Here is a 20,569-nt window from a genome sequence, read left to right on the forward strand (position 1 = left end):
TTTTGTCACCAGTTGCTATTAAAATTGGTTTTAGTTTTAAACCACGTGTGGTACTTCAAGCTAGATTTCATTAGAGGCGTTAACAATACTTGCCTGCGGTGTATCTTTTTGCATTGATGTGGTGATTTTAAATTTTGTTCGTTTACTGCTGAAGTTCATATTTAATGAAAAAGTCGATTCTGCCTCTACATCTTCCTGCAATAAAGAAAAGCACACATACTTCACTTACACACACATACAACAAATGATGCCAGATACATTAGCAGCCAGCACATTTCTTAAGAGGAGTGAACAGCTTGTTTGAAAAATTGCATATGGCTTGCATCTCCTCTGTTAAAAAGTAAACATATTACCACATGTTCAGTTGGGCAAGCCTGAATTATTTAGTCTGTCAAATTAATACATTTACATGTATGAATAAAACAACTGCAATGTAATAATTGTTTCACTACGCTTAATATGGCTACATTGAGATGGGATGAACCAAAGTTAAGAATAAAATATTGTAAACAGAATTAATGGAAAACAATTAGGACATAAACATCAGTGTTGTTGCATTAGGATTGTAAAAGTAAGAGGGAAAAAAATCTCCTGAGTAAAGTTAAGCATATTCTCTAGTCTTCTCAGGCCAAATAAAAAGCAGATCTTTACTGATTTGTTTTCTGACCTTAGTATGTTACAGAAACTGCCTTGTTTGCCTTAACCAATGACCTACACCTTTCCAAGGTGGATGGGGGTGGTGATATTGTGGTAGGTCTGGTCCTTCTTGGAGGGCTGGCCACAGAAGTTTGGGAACCTGGGGGCTTCTGTTCACTGCTGTGACCGCAGGCATGTCAGGTCCTGCTTCATCCTGCCCCCTATGTTTTTCAGTTCTCCAGAAAACCATTACTGTGGATAGTCAACACCAAGTATCTGAGAGCATCGATCAGCAGATGAGGATGAACAAGCTAAAGTTCAGTCCAGACCAAAAAAAGGAGACATTGTTTTTTGGGGGGGGGGTCCTACTAATCTAGCTTGTGGGAGTTAACTGCACTCCACTGGTTGACGATATAGGTTCGGCATTCAGACAGTTCTTGATCCAATGCTGCTCACAAATGGTCAGATGGCAGCAGTGTCTTTTATCAGCTTTGGCTGGTATTCCAAGTGGCAATGCTTCCTGGAGACATCTGACCAGACTAGTTACACACGCCCTCGTAACATCCAAATGGGACTTCTGTAAAACACACTGTGTGGGGATGCCTTTGAAAAGCTCTCATAAACCACAATTGGTCTAAAGTATTATTGCCTAGTTGTTGCTTCGAACCCACCTGCTGGGAACAGAGACTGTATTTACTTGAAAGGAAGGTGATTCTTCATGTAAAATGACTTTCTTAAAAAAAGTCACGCACCAAATGTTTTTTTTTTTTTTTACTGGACATAAGTGTAACTTGCACGTAAATGTAAGATGACCCTCTTTTTTTTTTTTGAGGGCCCACCTGGAAAAAAACCCTAGCCTTGCACTGAAATAAATACAGTAATGCTGATCCTGGCGCACCTACGTTTGCTCCCTGTTTGCTTCTGGCTTCAATTTAAAGGGCTGGATTTGACTCTTAAGGCAATGAACATTTCAGGGCAGAGGTGGCTAAAGGACCACCCTCTCTGATACAAACCTAAATGTGGAGATTTTCTAAGCAAGGTTCTGCTTAGTGATAACTGAGAGGCTCAATTACCAATATCACAAACTACTTTTGAACTTCAAAAGCAGTTTCCCACATGGTGTTTGAGAAATAACACGTTTGAATATAGCCACGGCATGTGTATATTCTTGTGGTTCTTTGCCTGTTTCTTTTTCAGTAGAAACCCAGCTAATGTAAAAAAAGAAAAGGGAAACCCAAAAACAAATTCCAATTTCTGTGTCCTTAGTTTTCAAGAACAGGATTCCAATCCTATAAAAATAGGCTCAACATTCTTCCCCCCAAAAAACTGCAAAAATGCAATTAAGAGATAAACAAAGACGCTCGAACAAGAAAACTTTCTATGCTCTTTGTGACTTACCTTGTCTGAGTCGTGGTTGATCATTTTGACATCAAGTAACGACTTGATCGTTTTTGTCAGTTCTTTCTCATTCATTTGTGTACTGTCTTGAAGTTCTTTGTAACTGACGGTTTCACTATTGTTGAAGGCAAGCAGCACTGCCATTTGGTATGTGGTAACCATGGCTACATACGGTTTGCACAAGTAATTCATTTTTACCTCACCTGCAAATTAACGGTACACTTCATAAGCAAAGGAACATAGGAAGCAGCCTTACGGAGCAAGACCATTGCCTCCATCAAGCTCAGCAGCGTCTATTCTGATAAGCAACAGCTTCAAGGATCTTGGACAGAGAGAAGTCTTTGCCTGTCTTCTTTCACATGAGACCCTTTTCCGGGAACTACGAGGGATTGAACTGGGGACCTTAGAGAGCAAAGCAATGTGCTCTACCAAGGAATTATGTGCTCCACTGATGTTTCTAGTTTAACAAGCACCATCAGTAACAACTTATATTCAAAACAGAACACAGTATCTTTTGTTTGTCTTAAGGCCATGCAGGAAGCAGCCTCAATTCCAGACTTGTGGAGAAGAAACAGTAATCTAATCTACTTTGCAAAATTGTTGGGAAAAGAAATGGAGTAAGATTGGCAAAGCACCCTGAAAACTGACAAGTGCTATAGAAGTACACAGAGTATCTTTCCCAGTCCTCACAATATAATAAAACATTTTTGCATAAGACTTGTTTCTCTTGGCTGTAGAGGCTCCCTTTATGTCTCCAACAGAACTGTAATAATTGCACCCTGCTACCCTCAATTTCTTTTTTCTGTCTATCTGCTTCTCTTAATACATACTTTCATGTTGGCTATCTAGCCTGATCTTCCTGTCCCCAATCCTTATGCAAGAACAAACTAAGTCAACTGCCTTGTGTACTTGACCTTAACTTGCTCCAAACAGTATTTCTTTCTTTCAAACTGTGTTATTAAATTGGGTGTTTTCCTTGCAAAATACTCAGTTAATAATGTAAAGTTAATAGCTGAAGAATATTAAAGCTTACTGGTAAGAACCAATAGAGCTAAAAGATATCTTATTAAAATAATCAGCAAAAACGTATTTAGCTATGTAAGAGAGGATTATTTTAATTCAATACTACTTTTAATCTACAAAACTTTGAAGGATGTATACGGTCACAGTCAGTGAAAATGATCACTAACATATGTTGTGTAGACTTCATAAGGTAAAAAACATGCACGCACTTATTTTTACCTGTGCAGAGGTAATGTAACCAGGTAAGTTTCCTCCCACTGAAATGCTGACTGTAAAATAATTCAAACTGTAAAACAAAATCATTCTTCAGTCAAATATTTCCAGAGATAAGTCTTCAGCCAAATATCTCAAGACAATTCTGATTATTTCAGATTTTAAACACCTAATATGCAAAAAATTAGCATTACATTTCTTAAATAGCAGGAAAAAAAGCAACATAAGTTTGGGAATTCATTACCTAGATCAAGTAGCATGTGCTAAGAAAGTTTAAAATTTATTAAGAATTCTAAACTCTCATTATTCCAATCCTGAAGGCTCGGGGTGGCAACGGTACTTAAAATAGTAAAAACCAACAAACCAAAAAAACCCCTTCGTGGTATCAACAAAAAAGAGTCCATTTCTGGATGCAGAAGTAATGGAGATAAAGCAAAACTTACCTAAATATGCACGAGCACAGCATTACAGATACTAAACATGCATTTCTATAGCACTTTTCAGTGTTCACAACACTTTGTGGTCCCACTATAATTTGTTCTCAGAATTAACTTTGATGTACTGAGATGAGAGATTGCTCAAGGAGACCAGGGAGTGTCACAGCTGAACAGGAACGTCAACATTTAAGCACTCTTAAAAACTGCACCCCCCCCCCCATCAAATTGAGAGATCTCTAACCACCACACTTTTGCCTTCCTTTGTTTCGAGCACAGCAGTTGCTGCTACCAGCCATTGGGACAGAATGACAAGTAAAGCCAATATGGGTATTACTTTCACACTAGAATGCAATTAACTTGCACAGCAATTAGGCAGAAAACTTGATCATCGTCTACTAAAGCACAGCTGCTTTCAAAATTAATTTTGTATAGATAGTCTCATACATAAAGGGAGTATTCATTAAAAAACGCTATGCAACAAGGCAGGTCACTTTTATCCCCATTTTACCAAAAAGATCCAAGAACAAGTGTCAAAAAAGAGGACTCGCCCTATGCCGCGTAAGAGATTAATGGTGGAGGCGGGACTTGTCCACAGGTCACCCAGATCCACAGGCAGGATGTTCCAGCTCTTCTGAAGTTTTAAGAGACTGACCTGACAATGGGCAGTAATTCTAATTAAGAGCGCACCAGTAACTCTGAGAGTTCCCCATGGCCTCTCTGGGAAGATAGTCAAGGTCACTGGAAAAACTATCAGATCAGGCGTTGTTGTCCCGATTTTCAAGTCCCTTGGAGGCAAGAATTAGTTTCAGAAACGGTTACTGAGCTCTCAAGCCAGAGGAGGCCATGGCTGACTGCCCTAACGAAAGGTCTCTGCATTTCATTATTTGAAGGGAAAGCACGAAAACGCAAACGTTCATTTCTTCTCAGCTTCTCTAGTGTTGATGCAGAAGTTTCAGAAGAAAGCTATTGCCAGAGCACATACTAAGCTGCTAACTTAGAACTTTCAAAGAGAGTAAAACCATATGAACGAAAGAAACGGTGTGAGACTTTGCACTGCCGATGAATCTTTAGTAATGTAACAGAACTGGGAATATTCTGGATTTTATCAACGAGCAAGGAAACCACCGATGGGGACAGGGATAAAACTTGGCAATTCTTCAAGTGAATCCTAATAATATTTTATGAGTCACATTATACTAATTATATAAAAATGAAACACAGTATTAATGATTTGCTAATTACCCACATATTTTTTAAAAAATGTATGCCATGAATGTGTAATCCCAACAGGTCAAGGGTAAACCATCTTAATTGGCCTTTTCAGTTAATAGTACTCTAAAAGTGTGTTTCATATCTTTCATATTAAGACGTAGTCATCATTCATAAGCTTACATTAATGGCTCATTAAACTGATAACTAAAGACGAGATTACTAAAATGACATCAAAGAAACCACGACAATTTAATTTCCAGTCCTGGAGGATCAGAATTTATGGGGCCGTTCTCCACTGTCACCGTAAGGTTTCAAAGACAAACAGGCTCAGGAGACTCGCAATTTCAGAGCCCCCTTTTCCCTCCCTTTGAAGACAGCATGCAGCCAGCACAGAAAAAAGGCAACATTCTCAGTACATTAATTTCCACTGAACCCTGAAACAGGATTCAGAAAACAAATCACTGATTAAAATAACATCCTTAAAACAGCACAATCTTAAGATTAAGGCTGTTGCTAGAAGTTCAGTTCTGCTTGTCTTCAAGAAAAGGCTGTTTGTCAATTAACAATTGCCTATCATTCTCACTTATCGTTCACTATACGGCTTCATCAAGCCCCAGGGTAGCATACAGAGAAACAAGAAGTATCCCTTTAAAGCTTCATCAAGTCCCAGAATACCCATCTGATATTACGCCGAACTCATATGGTCCCCTGACTGCTTCATTAGAGGACTTATCAGGGGCAGGCAAAATACGAATTCAGATTCTGGTTGGAAAGTTGATAGTGTCCTGATATTTTTAGTGAGACAATTATTTGCATTTTTAATAAATAATATTTGTGAGCCACCAAACTGTGACCAACCAACTCATGGGTTTTCAAGGCAAGAGATGAGCAGAGCTGGTTTGCCGCTGCCTTCTGAGTAGCTACCCTGGACATCCTTGGTGGTCTCTCATCCAAGTACTAACTGGGGCTGGCCCTGCTTAGCTGCCGAGTTCTGTATTAACTGTTTCTATTTTTCTCGATTTCAGGTGGAGTTGTAAACATGAAAGGCCAACCGCCCCAGGATCCTCAAAGCAGCTAAAAATACCGAGCAACCTGACTAGTGATAAAAGGATTTCGGTAAGACAGAAGATATAAGGCCAACCGCTCATCAGGGTAATCCTGAAATTTATATAAGAGAAGGCTAATAATAGAATTCCTAAACATGTTGTAAAAACTACTATATAACAGTACATGTGGCAAATATTCAAAAACTTCAGCCCCCCCCCCCCAGTGTTTTTCACGTGGAGGAGTTCTTGAAAATCTACCACAGAAGATTGCTGAAGGCAGAATATTAAAGATAGTGAGCGTAAAGGCTCTATGGACCTGTGGGGGTTTAAGATGGAATAAACAAGGAGCAGAAACCTCATAAAGTGGCGCTACACCATTTGTAACAGGAGAACATGTTCTTTGCTAAAGAGTACAGAACTTGTCTTCTCAACAGTCTCTGATGAAACTATGTAATGGTTTGTTGTCAAAGATAAAAAACGAAGATGCACCCAAAATTTCAGGGTCTGTATCAAGTTTCCAAAATGCCCAACCCAGTTGCCAGACACAAGTTTGGAACACCCAAAATGCAATGCAAAAAAGAAGCTTGGATCTTCTCTATGGACTGACTGAATGCAATGACCCATTGGGAACACCATATAACAGCTGATATATAGTTATAGCTGCAAACCCCTGAAGTTCAAGATGCCATGCAGCAGCAATCTAATTAAGCAAAATCAAAAACTGTGTGCCAGTATTATACCTTAAAAATCAACGTTGCCAGAAGAGAGATCTGTAATGTATGCATAAATTAGTTGCATTGATTATATTCTCCCACCCATTTCTCTGGTGCTTATATAAAATGTCACTATCCCATACATTACAACTTTGCTTTTTGTACTGGTACAGTATCTTCTGTTCTCAATATGCATACTGGGATACTGGTGTGTTGCAAACTGCATCTATTTCTGGAGTTTACGCTCTAACTGATATCAATTACAATACTCTGTTTAAGCATTACAACTCCATTATAATTTTTAAAGCATTCAAACCATTTATGGCACCATCACACTGCAGGTATTGTGTTCACAAGTAGATTCCGAAAGGGATAAAAAATCTCAGTTCTCTGAACCCCAAGGCCTCAGGGGGGAAGCATGACAGGCCCTTGTGTGCACCTGCACATACTGTCTGTGGGTAGAGATTCTCTGCAACTCATTTTACCTGTGCTTTGGATCACAAGCAATGTACATCATGCAGAGAATGAAGAATGGACTACAACATGGGAGATGGTCACAGACCTGTCATATCCTGGCATGTTTAACACAAGAGAGGCACTCAGGGGGAACAAAATGAAGCAGCACCAACAGTTCCCCTCTATACTATCAAGACACGCTATAGTAATAATAAACTAATATACATTTAATCAACTGTACACATAAAAAGTTAGCAGTGTATAAAGAATGTAAACGCCATCAAGCATTAACCATAACATCAACATTAACTATAACATCAACTCCAATCCGTTAGAAATACATCAAAAACGGATCACAACCAGAAACCAGTACCTACATAATCTCTCAGAACGTAAAGTTCGAGTATCAGAATGTCCCAGAGCAGTTGTATACTCAGACAGTAAGGAGGCCAGCCGTGCTCTCAGCAGGAAACCAGGGCGGAGCAACGAGGCTCTGACGAGGTCCAATCTGTCTATGGCAGCAATGTCTGTGGACACCAGACCAGAGATGCCTTTGAGCTTGAAAATGTTTCACTTGTTGTAACGTAGCCCCTGAGAAAGCCCGCGTGGCGAAACTCTGCTCTGCTAGCGGTGTGTCGGGCTGGGATATTCAGCCAGGACAGATTGGACCTCGTCAGAGCCTCGTTGCTCCGCCCTGGTTTCCTGCAGAGAGCACGGCTGGCCTCCTTACTGTCTCAGTATACAACTGCTCTGGGACATTCTGATCCTCGAACTTTGAATGTTTTTGATATATTAAATATACGTTCCGAGAGATTATGTAGGTACTGGGTTCTGGTTGTGATCCATTTTTGATGTATTTCTAACGGATTGGAGTTGATGTTATAGTTAATGTTGATGTAATGGTTAATACTTGATGGAGTTTACATTCTTTATACACTTAACTTTTTATGTGTACATCCTGGCATGTTGCTTCTGCATAAAGATCTGGGACTGTATGAAGTGGAAGGATTCTCTACACTGTCAGAGATATAAATGTCGAAATACTTTCGAAACATGGCAAAGCACCTCATTAGATCTTACAGAAATGTTCCACAAGTATGGCTTCCTCCCTGTCATTCTATAAATCTCGTTCATTTAGCACATTTCCTGCTGGGGCAGGGAATTCACAATTCAGGAATTCTGACTGCTCAAGCTGCACGGCAGCCCCAGACCCAGCAATGCAAATAAATTCCTCCTACACACCGTGGGCAGTGGGCAGCCTGAACAGAATGGCAGTAAAAACTAACAGTACCAGCCCAACCACTCAATTTTCCTCTCCATTGCGTCTATTCCTAACTTATGGATAGAGGAAGTATAGGGCAAGGCCAGATAACCAAGGGGCAAGAGTTGCATACTGGCTGTGTTTGGTATCCCTGTTCCATGTCTATCCAATGCAAATGTGAAATATAAAGAAAGTGCAGCATGTATCACCTAGTGTTGGTAGAGAAAAGACTGGCCTTTCAAGAACAAATCACAAGATCTGCCCCAATTAAAAGCAACTGGTTAGTGAAACTACCGCAGCATTCTGGTACCTGTAAACAGGATCTGTACCTCAAACTGGCCCTCTCCTAGGAATGCACTGGATATCCCAGCTAGGAATGCTCAACCCACCACCCAGGACAGAGTAATCTTCTACCTATTTTTAGATTTGGTCATTACTTTGCTATGCATCGAGGGACCTGTGAAGAGATGTGCAAATATGCAGCTATGGATGTTTTCGGTCTCCTAATAGGGCTCTAACATGTTTCCGTAACACAAAACCATTCAATAGATGATACAAATTAGGATAAAGGAATGAGCTTACAGAGGGGGCCATAACAAGCGAACGTCAGGATCTTTACACCTTTAGAGTTGCTTTTATGGGACAGGTTGATTCCTCATCTGTCAACTAGTCTTCTTATATATACAATCTACCAGTCCTAGCACTGATGAGAAGTCCTGGGCATGGGTGTTGCAATGGACGTAGCTATTTAGAACGCATTTGGAATCCAGATCCCAGTCTCTAAGGGCAGAGATCACTTCATACTCCCAGCAGGTTATTTTTCAAAGTCTCAAGGACCCACATTTAACAGTAACTGCCTAGCCATGAACAACAGATTTCAAGCAGTTGCAGGCAACAATGTGCATCAGGAAAAATATGCCTTATGATTTCTACTAATGGGACTGTCAACTGATAATTATTAACAAGAGTTCCTAAAACACCAGGCAATGAACAGAAGATTGGTGGATAGCTCCATGAAAGAAAAAGGAACACTTCACAGGGGTTTCCAATCTATGCCTAACCCACTAATACTGATAATGCAAGGATTAAGCAAGGAAGGAGGGGGAAGAAAACTATAAGACAAGATGTGTCTTTATTTAAGGGGGAAAGCTGGGACCAACTTTGGGGGGAGCTGAATACATCCTTGGGGAAGAGGTCACTTAGCAGACAGGCTTCATCCTGTGAGCTGAGTGCCACTCCAACAATGGAAGTAACTTACAGGCAGATGGATATAGAGACCAAGACCTGCAGGACCTGATTACCGTTTTCTAAGGTCCGAATAAGCACAGAACGGGGAAGATGCTTTTAATCTGTCACATGGAAACAGAATAAGCAATTCACGGCCTTCTTTCTTTGCTGCAACAAAGCTGGATCAAGAGGTTCATTTTTCAAGTGCGTAAGAGGAATATAAGTGATCCTTCAGAGCACTGGATATTATGTTAAAAAGAGAACATGAGATACAGAGGGGACCATAAGGAAGCTTTAGGGAAAAAGCTACATTCCTCCTCCACCAAAGCTGCCCCCACCCAAAGCAACATGAATAAGATTTCAAGCAGTTGCAGGCAACAATGTGCATTAGGAAAAATACATCTTATGATTTCTACTAATGGTACTACTGTGAACTGATATAATTATTAACAAGAGTTCTTTAAAAAAAACCATCAGCAACATGTGAATTTTAAGTCAACTGTATCAAAGACAGAATAGACACAAAGTATCTCTTTTCCTGTGGAGACAGGGGAGAGGAAATCAGACTCTCCTTCGAAACTATGTATTCCATTAGAAGGTCACCAAGAACATGGATAATGTTTTGGAGAGAGAGAGAAAAATTGATGACAATTAACTCAATGGTGGAATGATAAACTTGTCTTTCATTAAAAAAAAAGGAGTGTAGTAGGTCAAAGTAGAATTCCCAAAACTTTTAAGCCCAAATACGTTGAAATCTGAATTCAATCTTTCTGAAGGACAGCCTCTCGAGGTAGTCCGTAGAATCAAACAGGCCTCTCCTCAACACTCTAACTTATAGCGGCAGCAGGCTTTTCAAGTTACACAGAAAGACATCAATGATACAACCTTTCAAAGGAGCGCATTGCAAGGAATACCTGTGCATCACCAAATGTGTAAAACAAGCCTGATTTCTGCACTCAAACATGTGATTGAATGAATTTGTGGATACTGAAATAAGCATGTTGTTAAAACGTGGATCAGTTCTAAAACGTCTCCCTTGGGTGCTAGAAGTAGACCTCCGCTGATTCATCACAGATGAAGGCCAGATGCTGAAAGCTGAATGCATGCAGCCATTGTTTTTTCAAGGAATGCTTTTCCTGGATTAGCGCAAAAAATATTAAGCATGCACTTTGGCTAGCATGAAGGGGTATTGAAGAGAGCAGGGTAGGGTGGGAGGTGGTTTTCAAGGCAATCAAAAACAGTCCAGAGTATCTAAAACTGAGTTCAGGAGAGAAAGCAGAGATTGTCTCTTTCTAGAGGCCTAGAAATCGAGGAGGAACTATATGTTTCCTAGGTGAGCAAATAAAGTCATTGTGTTTTTGTAATGTAAAGGACTGAAAAAAGCAGTAAGCCCAGTAATAGAACTACTGAGATGTGGCTCATTTACTGATGCAACAACTTCCCTGGAAGTCACAGTGGGGAAAAAGTGTAGAAAACACCTCACGTTGGAAGGCTCCTTCTGGCCAAAGCCAGTATAATTCCAATCAGAGAATGCAGGTCATTCTCTCTCTCTCTCTCTCTCTCTCTCTCTTGCTCTCTTTTTGAGCTTGAAAGAAAGTATAATTAAGTGTCAACTCAGAATGACTCAAAATGGGAATTTCAAAGCAGGGAAGGTTAGTTTATTGGCAATTTGTAACAAGGCAGCTGCATTCAACAACATCCTTTTCCTACTGCACAACAGGAGGTTAATTCTACAGTATCAGGAGATTACCACAGTCCTACCATTTACTTCTTCTAGAATACAAGGCCACCAGAAAGCAGTCTGTGAAAGCACCACAAGCTAACTTGGGTTTTGATTACCATGATGTAATATGCAAAGTAAATGATTTTTACATAGTAACTTGACCAGGTGAAGTATGTTAAACCCCCAACGTTAACATGGTTATCAAATCTGCAAGAAAAACTCCTACTAACCTACCATCTGTACACTTTTTTCCAGTTCCTGAGGAATTGCAAACGTAGATGAAGGAGCCTGAGTTAAGGGCCACGCACCAGCCTGGGAAAAAAAGCACAGATCAGTATGTCACTACGTATTAAAATTCTTTCTTAAATATTCTACAGTGATTACAGCCAAGTTAGACACAAAGGCTGCTTCCACACACGTTGGATAATCCACTTTCAATACTCTTTAGTGAACATTTGGAACTGCTTTTCCATGTGTGGAACAAAAAATCCACTTCCAAAGAATTGCTAGAGTGCTTTGAAAGTGCATTATTCAACGCGTGTGGAAATGGCCAAACTCTTTATGACAGCCTCATTTGACATTAGGAAGCACACATGGATAAATAGGAACGTCTCCTGTGATTTTTTGCACCTATATTGGCAAACCCTGAGGAGCTCAACTGGGATCAGGGCTGGGAGGAGAGGGAAACAAGGCCTTTCTCCCCTGCACCATTTTCTTAACTTCTCTTGCCCTCCCAGAACTGTTATTTGCAGCCAAAAGACAGAAATCAAGCCATGGAGCCAACAACAAACAATACTATAAATAAAAGAGAGAAAATGATGTACAGATCATAAAAGTTAAGTGTACTGTTTACTAAGTGGTTGCTATTAAGCCTTTAAAAAACTTGAACCATTAATAGACTTCTAGACATCATATTGACTTTTGCCCTAACTTTTAAGGGAATCAGCTTTTGAAAGCTTACAGTTATTTCCATTTACTCAGCAGCTCCAAGGGAGAAAGGCTGCGGGGTGGCCGGGGGCGGGGGGGGGAGGGAGGGGAGTAACTACAGGCTTTAATCTGCAGAAATGTCCAGATTTCTATATCCCTTTGTCGTTAAGTTCTAGCAGGTAGGTCAATATTTTACCCCACTAAAGCTAACTCTTTGGCTCAGGCTAAAAGGCTCCTATTACTGCACCTTGAACTGGTGAGAAGGACCTCAAGCCTTCTGCTCGTAGAAGTGCTCAGACAGACGAAACCTGGGGTGGGTGGGTGGGAATGGTGATGGTTCGTAATTCTCTTCCTCTCTTCTGTTCTACTTTCGTTGTTCTTTTCAAGCTGCTCAACTGAATATTATTTTTATTTATGTACCACTTTTCTTCATAGAAAGCAGTTAAAGCAGCTTATAACATCGTTCTCCCCTTTTCCATTTTTTCCTCAAAACTACCACTCTACGGGGCAGGCTAGGCTGAGGTGTGACAGAAGCAAGGTCAGCCATAACAGAATGGGGATTCGAACTTGGTTCTCCAAGTTCAACACTCTGCTAGACCAAGCTGGCTCTACTTAGAAGCTAACCTATTGCTCCTGACAACCGCCAGACAAGCCTGGAAGCCGCTGCATGTTTGGAACATGCATATTCAAAACATTCCTGCTTTGTTTTGGAAGAGGTATTTATTTTGGCCGCCCCCCCACCCATGTAAAACTTGTACTAAACAGGTTTGCTTAGAAATAAATAAGTACTACTGAAATATATGGGACTCGCTTTCAAGGAAACAAGTCCTGGTTCAAGATGCTCTATTTAAACACTCCACAGAACTCTAATAAATCTATCTCATTATTACACATGATAAAACAGATACGCAAAACAAATACATAGGCATGCCTTAATACCTGAAGTACATATATCTGAAAACTAATTCCCAAATCTACAATGGTGTCTTGATTTTTTATGAAGTTGTTGAATTTGTTGTTCAGATCAGCACTAACACTCATGTCTGTATACATTCGATGGAGCTTGCTAGTGAACTCGTAACCACAGGCTTGCTGGGAAAACAAATAAAATGTGTAGTTAAGGCAATACAATGCTGTTTATAACAATTAACCAACTAACTTTTATAAAACTACATTAATAGTGGATAAAAAACAAATCTTTTGTTAGTTAATTTTTTAAAAGAAAACCTTTAAAAGCTGTTCTAGCATGGGGCGAGGGCTGTTCCTTGGCAATCACTCTGTCACTGATTACTTTTATTTCCCTTTTAAAGCATTATAGTAAACATGTGCCTACATCTTTTACAGTAGTAAAAAAAAACAATTGTAAGAGCTTAGAAACTTCTCCAGGCTTGAAGGTAAGAAATTGTTTCTCATGCAAAGTGACATCTTAAGTACTATGTTACAATTGCAGCACTAGCTGGAAATTTTGGCTCCTCTCAGATATTGCTTCAAACATTACAGAAACTTGCAAAACTATGACAGAAGTTCCTTGGGTTGCATACAGCAACACTGATCTAAAGCAAAATCCAGAAAGAAATGCCATATTATGCCTTTTACTAAGACCAACCAAAATGACACAAAACAGCATGCAAACACCACCATGTCTCCATAGTCTTTGCCGGATAGAAAATAGAGCAATGGAAGTTATGCTACACCAATCTGCACAAAGCTGTGGAGTGGAAGAGGATACAGTCTCTAGGACCGGAATCTGCCCACTCAAAGCATCTTGGCACCATCTGCTGGCTGCATTCTCACATGACAGTCTTTTCACAGCTAAAGAGAAACACCCCTGGATTGTTATCAGCACAATTCAAAGGAGGTTACTCAGTTTAGGCAGAGATCACACGCACATTTAGGGAAGTTCAACTCAATTTTGTAGCAGTGTGAAGTATGAACATGATTAAAGCATGAACCATGGCTCCTGTTGTACAGCTGACTTTATAGTTCTGGCAAGCTTGTAATTACCTTCAATTTGTTGATCATAGCCTCTTCAGAGTCCATGGACATGGACAAGCCATGGATAAGCCGTTTCGCCAACATTCTGGCATAGAACTAGAACAAAGAAGCAGAAGAGCTCAGATTTTGTTGCATTTTTATAAAAAATTAGTCTCAAAAGAAAAAACATAGTAAACATACATCTTTTTGACTAGGGGTTATTTACCTTTTGGAAAACATCTTTATCATCGATATACTTGAAAACAGTAATGAAGCTGGTAAGTTTGTCTTCTACTTCATTTTCCGTCATGCCTTTTGCCGACTTTTTAAGCAAGTTGTCACAATACTTGGCCAGCTCAAGTAAAAAAGAAGGAATATTTGTCAAGGTGCTCAGATGATTAAACCACATTAATATAGTAAGTGCCTCCTTCATGAAGCAAACACATCTCGTGACTCCGACTTAGAACACATGTAGCACATTTCAAGGCTTCAAAGAACTGGACGCATGCTTTCGGCAATCCTTACAGACTTTGCATGCCTCCACACACATATGGGCTAGATTCATTCACAGACCTGTCTGTGCTTGAACAAGGAAGGGGGAGGTTCACAATTTCCATGGATTCCTCCTTCCAGGTGCGGTTCCACGGACCACATCTCACACCACTGCTAAGGTTCCTTCAACCCTTAGGGTTGCAGAGGAATGCATCCAGGAAGGGGAATGAAGGGAAACAGATCCGCAAACAGAACTCTGCTTGTGGATCGCTAAGTCCCGTCCTACTTTAATATCGGTCTGTTAGTTAGATGCACTGGACTTGAAAGGCCTTTGAGAAACTATACTGGACAATATGATCTGAACTGAGTTTATGCTTTCATTGTAAAAAGATGCACATCACTTACCAGCTCAGGCGCTTTACAGATGGACTTTGGTTCCCTATAATTCACCACTGATGTCAAAGCCTAGTTAAGGACAGAAGAAGAAAAATTTGTAAGGGACACAAGAAAAGAAACATTTGTAAGGGTTTAGATTGTACACAGCAAGTGCAGTTGAGTTCATGGAATGAAACTTCTTAATGGCTCAGTTCAAAGCATAACATGAAACTATAGAGTGGCTTATGGGTAAGAACTCCTGGTTTGCCTTGTCAAGCTCTGGCTTCCTTGCCTTTGACTTTATCCAGGAATCTCTACAGCCAGGGCGCAGGCAAGGGTAGCATTAGAGAATGAGCTTGGATTAAACTTTATCCATATGAAACCATAGTTAAGATAAACTGCCATTAATAAGCCATTTTAAACAACACATTGACATCCCCAACCCCACAGTTTGTGAGCAGTCCGCATTCAGACACACTAACCAAATTTATGTTTATGGTCTGAACACAGAGCATGAAAGCAAGGGCTGCACATTTTCCCTTCTGTTAAATGCTTCCTTGGAGCGCCACTCAACTTTTGAAGGCTGAACTAAGAAGTGTGTAGCCAAAAACAGCGCTTCTTAGCAACTCTTTAGATTCTGACCCATATGTCCTTTTTAGATCCTCTTGCTTCAGTGAATTAGGTTAATATACTATTTTATCATGAATACGTTAATTATTGGTAAGAAAGCTTCCATTAACAAATGGCTTTCAATTCAACATTTTTATTTACAAAGTATATTTACTTCTAAATTATCTTCAAAATATTAAACTGAAACACAACAACTAGTCATGTAAATTACGTAAAAATAAAACAATCTGCAGCAATTTAACACAGGATAAACAAGAGCCAAGCTGGCTATTGTTATTCACGACCTCTGTTCATACCCAACAGGGTTGCTCACAGAACACATTTTGTCCTTGACATTAATGGATAATACAGCCTTTTCACCAGGGTTACCTTATCAAGGGCACTCATAAAACGCTGATCCCCATTCAAAACGGTGTTGATGAGCTGAACAAATTTACTGTGTACTTCCAACACTGACTCCACAAACTGGGTGGGCATCTGAGGACAGAACCACAGGTTTTATGAAAACAGCATACAGCCATTTTTTTTTAAAAAAGATGTTTTCTTCAATAACTTTGGCCAAATAAATTTGCAAGATAAAACGTTTCAAGAGCAAAGCAAACCCTGTTGCTAAAAATATGAAACTGTAATTAACAGTAAAATCCTAAGCAGAGTGACTCCAGTCTAAGCCCATTGATTTCAATTATTTCAACGCTTAGGATTTCACTGAAAACAGCCCAAATGCAGGGCACAACTTCCACATTCTCTTTATAGGGCAGAAGAAATTCACCACTTACAAGGAATTCATCAATTATCTCTTTATTTTAGCAATTAAGAAGCAGAGTTTGCATGAATTCCACAAAAAGGTGTAGTGATCTCTAGCTATAAGATCAACATTTCAAGTAACACCTTATTTGACAACCGTATGGTTGGGAAAGCTCCATTATGTTGCGTCCCTGGTATTAATAGACATTTCAAAACAGATAGCCGGTTGCCCAAATCTAGGCTGGAAAGCGGTTAAGGGGCCCCCACTATACACTTGCTTTTAGGCAAGGTCATGAATACTGCATACACATGGTACATTTTTGTTACTCTATCCACATATTCTATATGGCTGCTGAACTGTGACGGCTTCGGAGGAAAAACAAAACAAGTTTGCAACTACATTTTAAAAACGTTCTTAACTATCGGATGGTTCTGTCCTCTCCCGCTGAAGACCAACTCACGTTTTCCTGAGAAAGGTTGCTGGTTGCTCGAAGGCCCTCATCATGTATATGGTTTTGTAGTTCCTGAATCATATGAGGTAAGCCGCTTGGCACAGCATGAAGCAACGTGTACATGTTTGCCATGTCTGCAAGGAAGACAAGACATGGGTTTACAGGACGTACTTTGTAAAGACAGAGTCTTCTCAAGTCTTTAACATTTACAGCGGCAGAAGGATTTAGAAGCTACTCTCTCTTTTCAAGGTACTAGGCAGGGAAGAGAACTTACGCCAGCCAGTTTGGCACAGTGTGGTTAGAGTGTCAAATAAGGACCAGAAGACCTGGGTTCCAATCCCTACTCTGCCATGAAGCTCAGTGGGTGGGTCACCAAGAGCCAATCACTCTCTCTCTCAGCCTAACCTACCTCACAAGGTCGTTCTAAGGATAAAATGGAGGAGGACCATAACTGCCACCCCGAGCTCCTCGAAGAAAGGGTGGATAGAAATATGACAGACATATGAACAAATTTTAAAAGACAGGGAGGAAAATCAGTATCATACACTGCCGTAAGAAACAGTAAAAAAAAAAAAAACCTAACCTTTCTATCACTTTTTGCTTGGACTGCTATGCTAGTAATCAACAATCAAGCTGTTGTGAACCTGGCACATCTGTGAACCTGGCACATCTGTTCCCTAACATGTGCACTTCCAGCAAAACAAACATTAGGCCATTCTTCACACAACAGAGAGTAGACTGTTTGCCTACACAGAGACTGAGCAATCACTTGCGTGTTTACTTAGGGACACCTGTAATGTTCCTATGTGTAATATCTGTAGGAATATCTTCTCCAACACAAAAATGTCCATCCATATCTCTGACGTCAGCTAAGAGTATTCTGCAGGGGCTGTACACGGCTGAATAGTGCACGCTAGCAGAATGGCCCCTGGAAATTATTTTAATAAATATACATGGGCGACCCTGTATGTTTGTTACTAACGCTCATTCTATCAAATACCAGGAAACCATGTTACAAATGTTTGAGAAAAGGTTATAGAAGTTGAAAAAAGAATCCCCACTGCAACACGTTACTGATCTGCAATACAATCAAACTTCATGTCCTTTATACTGTATTGTGCTGTGATGCTTCTAACAATGGCTGGTTGACCTGATGAGACTCCTGAACTTTCCAGGAAAATGATACTGTCAGAACGTTTGCAGCTGTAGAGAAAATCGTAGATGTTCCTTTCATCCTCAGCTGGGGGTGGAATCACCCATACCTAATCAGGAAATAGGTCTATATCTGGGGGGGAAAATGGTTGGCTCCAGACAACATTGGCAATTCCACTGATTCGCTTTTCCGCCTTGTGTCATTCCTCAGGGTCCCCTTTTCCTCCCAAAGCAGTATTTTCCAGAGACCAGTGGGCTGTAGTAGGAGGGGGTAGCCGAAAATTTCCATCCTGCCACTGGAAAATTTAGTCTGGATCCCACCAAGTTCTGCTCAGGCTACAGGCAGATCTACCCCTGCCCTTGCCTGAGAGAGGGTAGGAGGGGTTCTGCTTGGCTGGACAGTCTGCCTGCCTTCACATCATATCCTTTCACTCTCAGAAGTTTCTGTAAGGGCCATTTCCAGTTCGCCTTCCTCCCCTGCTCCCAAAGTTACTGTGCAAGCAAACAATTCTACAGGGACCAAATAAACACTACGGTAGTCATCTGTACAGATCTCCCATATCTGAATGGGGCACTTACACTAGTGTAAGACAATATATCTGCATGAAATGTTATAGATGTACAAGTCGGCACAAATCAAGTATTTGAAAGCAGAGCACTCTTATTCTTAAATTCATCTAGTTTCAGTAGCATTTTACCATTTCTCTTCTCTTGTCGGATGATGTTATGGCATTCTGCATGAAGGAACTGTAAGTGATCTGCTACCATTCGTTGTTGGCATTCATTAATGACTTTGCCGTAGGAACTGGGGTTTAGGTACTTTCGACATCTCATTTCTTCATCTTTTAATCTACATAAAACCTAAAAGAACAGTTTTGGAAGACTCAGCAAATGATGAAATACTGGAGAACTGTTTAGAAACAGGAAGTACATTCTGGCTTGACACAACCACCAATGCATCAAAGGCTGCATTTCTCAAATCACCTACTCGAAACTTAATTCCGTTAACTCTGATACAAATCAGGGTAGGGGTGTGTGTGATAAATCATGGCCCATATGGGGACTACAGGCCAATTTTCTATGGCCCATCTAGCATCAATTAGCTAAGGGGATTCTTGCAAGAACTGCTAGTTGAGGTGGTCATGATATGATGGAACAAGAAACTTTTAAAGCAACTCAACATAAAGGAGTTAAGTCTCAATTACTGAAGATTCTAAGTATGCAGTATATTCCTTTTTAACCCATGTGGTTTGCAAGACTGAAGTCAATACATTACAGGCACGATCTCACTCAGGTATTTATTTATTTATTTTGATTTATACCCTGCCCTCCCCACAGAGGGGCTCAGGGCGGCTAACAACATTAAAAAAATACATTAAAAGTCACGAAAACATAAAATCAATAATTTTTAAAAAGTCATTAAAATAGTCCAGGAGCAGTACGTACCAGGCAGCTTAAGAAGAATCAAGCATATGCCCTTACTTTACATTCACCCTATATTAATTCCAGTGAAACCTATTAAAAAGTGTTCAGGATCACAATCAATCCAGTTCTCTAATGACTCTCACCAAAAGATTTTGAAGTTTGTTTTCCATGTGTGTGGTTATATACATTATAAATACAAGGATTTGAAATGAAAACATTAAAAATAGTAATTACGTATGTATGTATACTGGTTATCCATCTCATCCATAACATTTTCATTCTACAGAAAATGCAAGCGGAAAGGAGCAGAATAACCCAGCATAAAAATATGGTAGGAAATACAGAAAAGTAAGCTTAAAGGGCAAAAACCAAAAAATACATATCTGCAGTGAAGATAGAAACATGTCATCATGGGTTTTCCAGTGGTTTTACTTATTCCAGATGCAGCAGGTTCTGAATGCTGATTGAAACGATATTCAGAAAGACCATTTACATTTATAGATTATGTGTTTTATCCATGGGTATCACAAGTTGAATCCCACCTCTACCTTTCACCAAGTTGGATGCTCCCTTCTGCCAAGTCTTCCTACAATAAAGATACTTTCAGTTGGAGAATAACTTGGCAGAAGAGAGTTGTAGGATTCAACTCCGTACACCAGAATACTACTGTGAAAAGAAGTTACAGTAATTGTGCTAACAAGGATCACGGCTTCGTGTATTAACATAGTCTGTGATCCCAAGAGTTGCTCACAAGGAACTTACATTAGGCCAGAGGAACGTTGACCTTTTTTCTTTGAAGAGCTTGACCTCTGTGCCCACATTACAACTCTTGTTAGTCTCAAAAAGAGTATGTTATATGGGGAGCAGATGTAAGAGAAAAACAGCCCCTCGTAGGCTCATGACCACTTGTTCCTGGTTCCCCGGATCTTTACTGTAAAGCCCTCACCTGTAACACAATTAGTCTTGCAGGTAGGCTACACGGATAGAGCAGCAAAGGACCATGAGTCAGAACCTGCTTTCAAAACCATATGCCACAGTAGCTGTTCACCAACA

The 20,569-nt window shown here is 40.1% G+C and overlaps 1 protein-coding gene across 1 annotated transcript in view; it reads right to left on the minus strand.

Moving 5' to 3' along the window:
• CUL2 (cullin 2) overlaps positions 1-20,569 on the minus strand; it is a 48,057-nt gene that overhangs the window by 6,605 nt on the left and 20,883 nt on the right. The window contains exons 9-19 of the mRNA XM_054991739.1: positions 18,790-18,952; positions 16,949-17,073; positions 16,113-16,220; positions 15,144-15,203; positions 14,473-14,601; positions 14,277-14,363; positions 13,212-13,364; positions 11,580-11,657; positions 3,277-3,343; positions 2,035-2,237; positions 94-195 (exon numbers count right to left, since the gene is read on the minus strand). Of these exons, the coding sequence (XP_054847714.1) occupies positions 94-195; positions 2,035-2,237; positions 3,277-3,343; positions 11,580-11,657; positions 13,212-13,364; positions 14,277-14,363; positions 14,473-14,601; positions 15,144-15,203; positions 16,113-16,220; positions 16,949-17,073; positions 18,790-18,952 (1,275 nt within the window). The remainder of the gene's footprint in view (positions 1-93; positions 196-2,034; positions 2,238-3,276; positions 3,344-11,579; positions 11,658-13,211; positions 13,365-14,276; positions 14,364-14,472; positions 14,602-15,143; positions 15,204-16,112; positions 16,221-16,948; positions 17,074-18,789; positions 18,953-20,569) is intronic.

This window comes from Eublepharis macularius, chromosome 11 (assembly GCF_028583425.1).
Source record: "Eublepharis macularius isolate TG4126 chromosome 11, MPM_Emac_v1.0, whole genome shotgun sequence".
Taxonomy (NCBI): domain Eukaryota; kingdom Metazoa; phylum Chordata; class Lepidosauria; order Squamata; family Eublepharidae; genus Eublepharis; species Eublepharis macularius.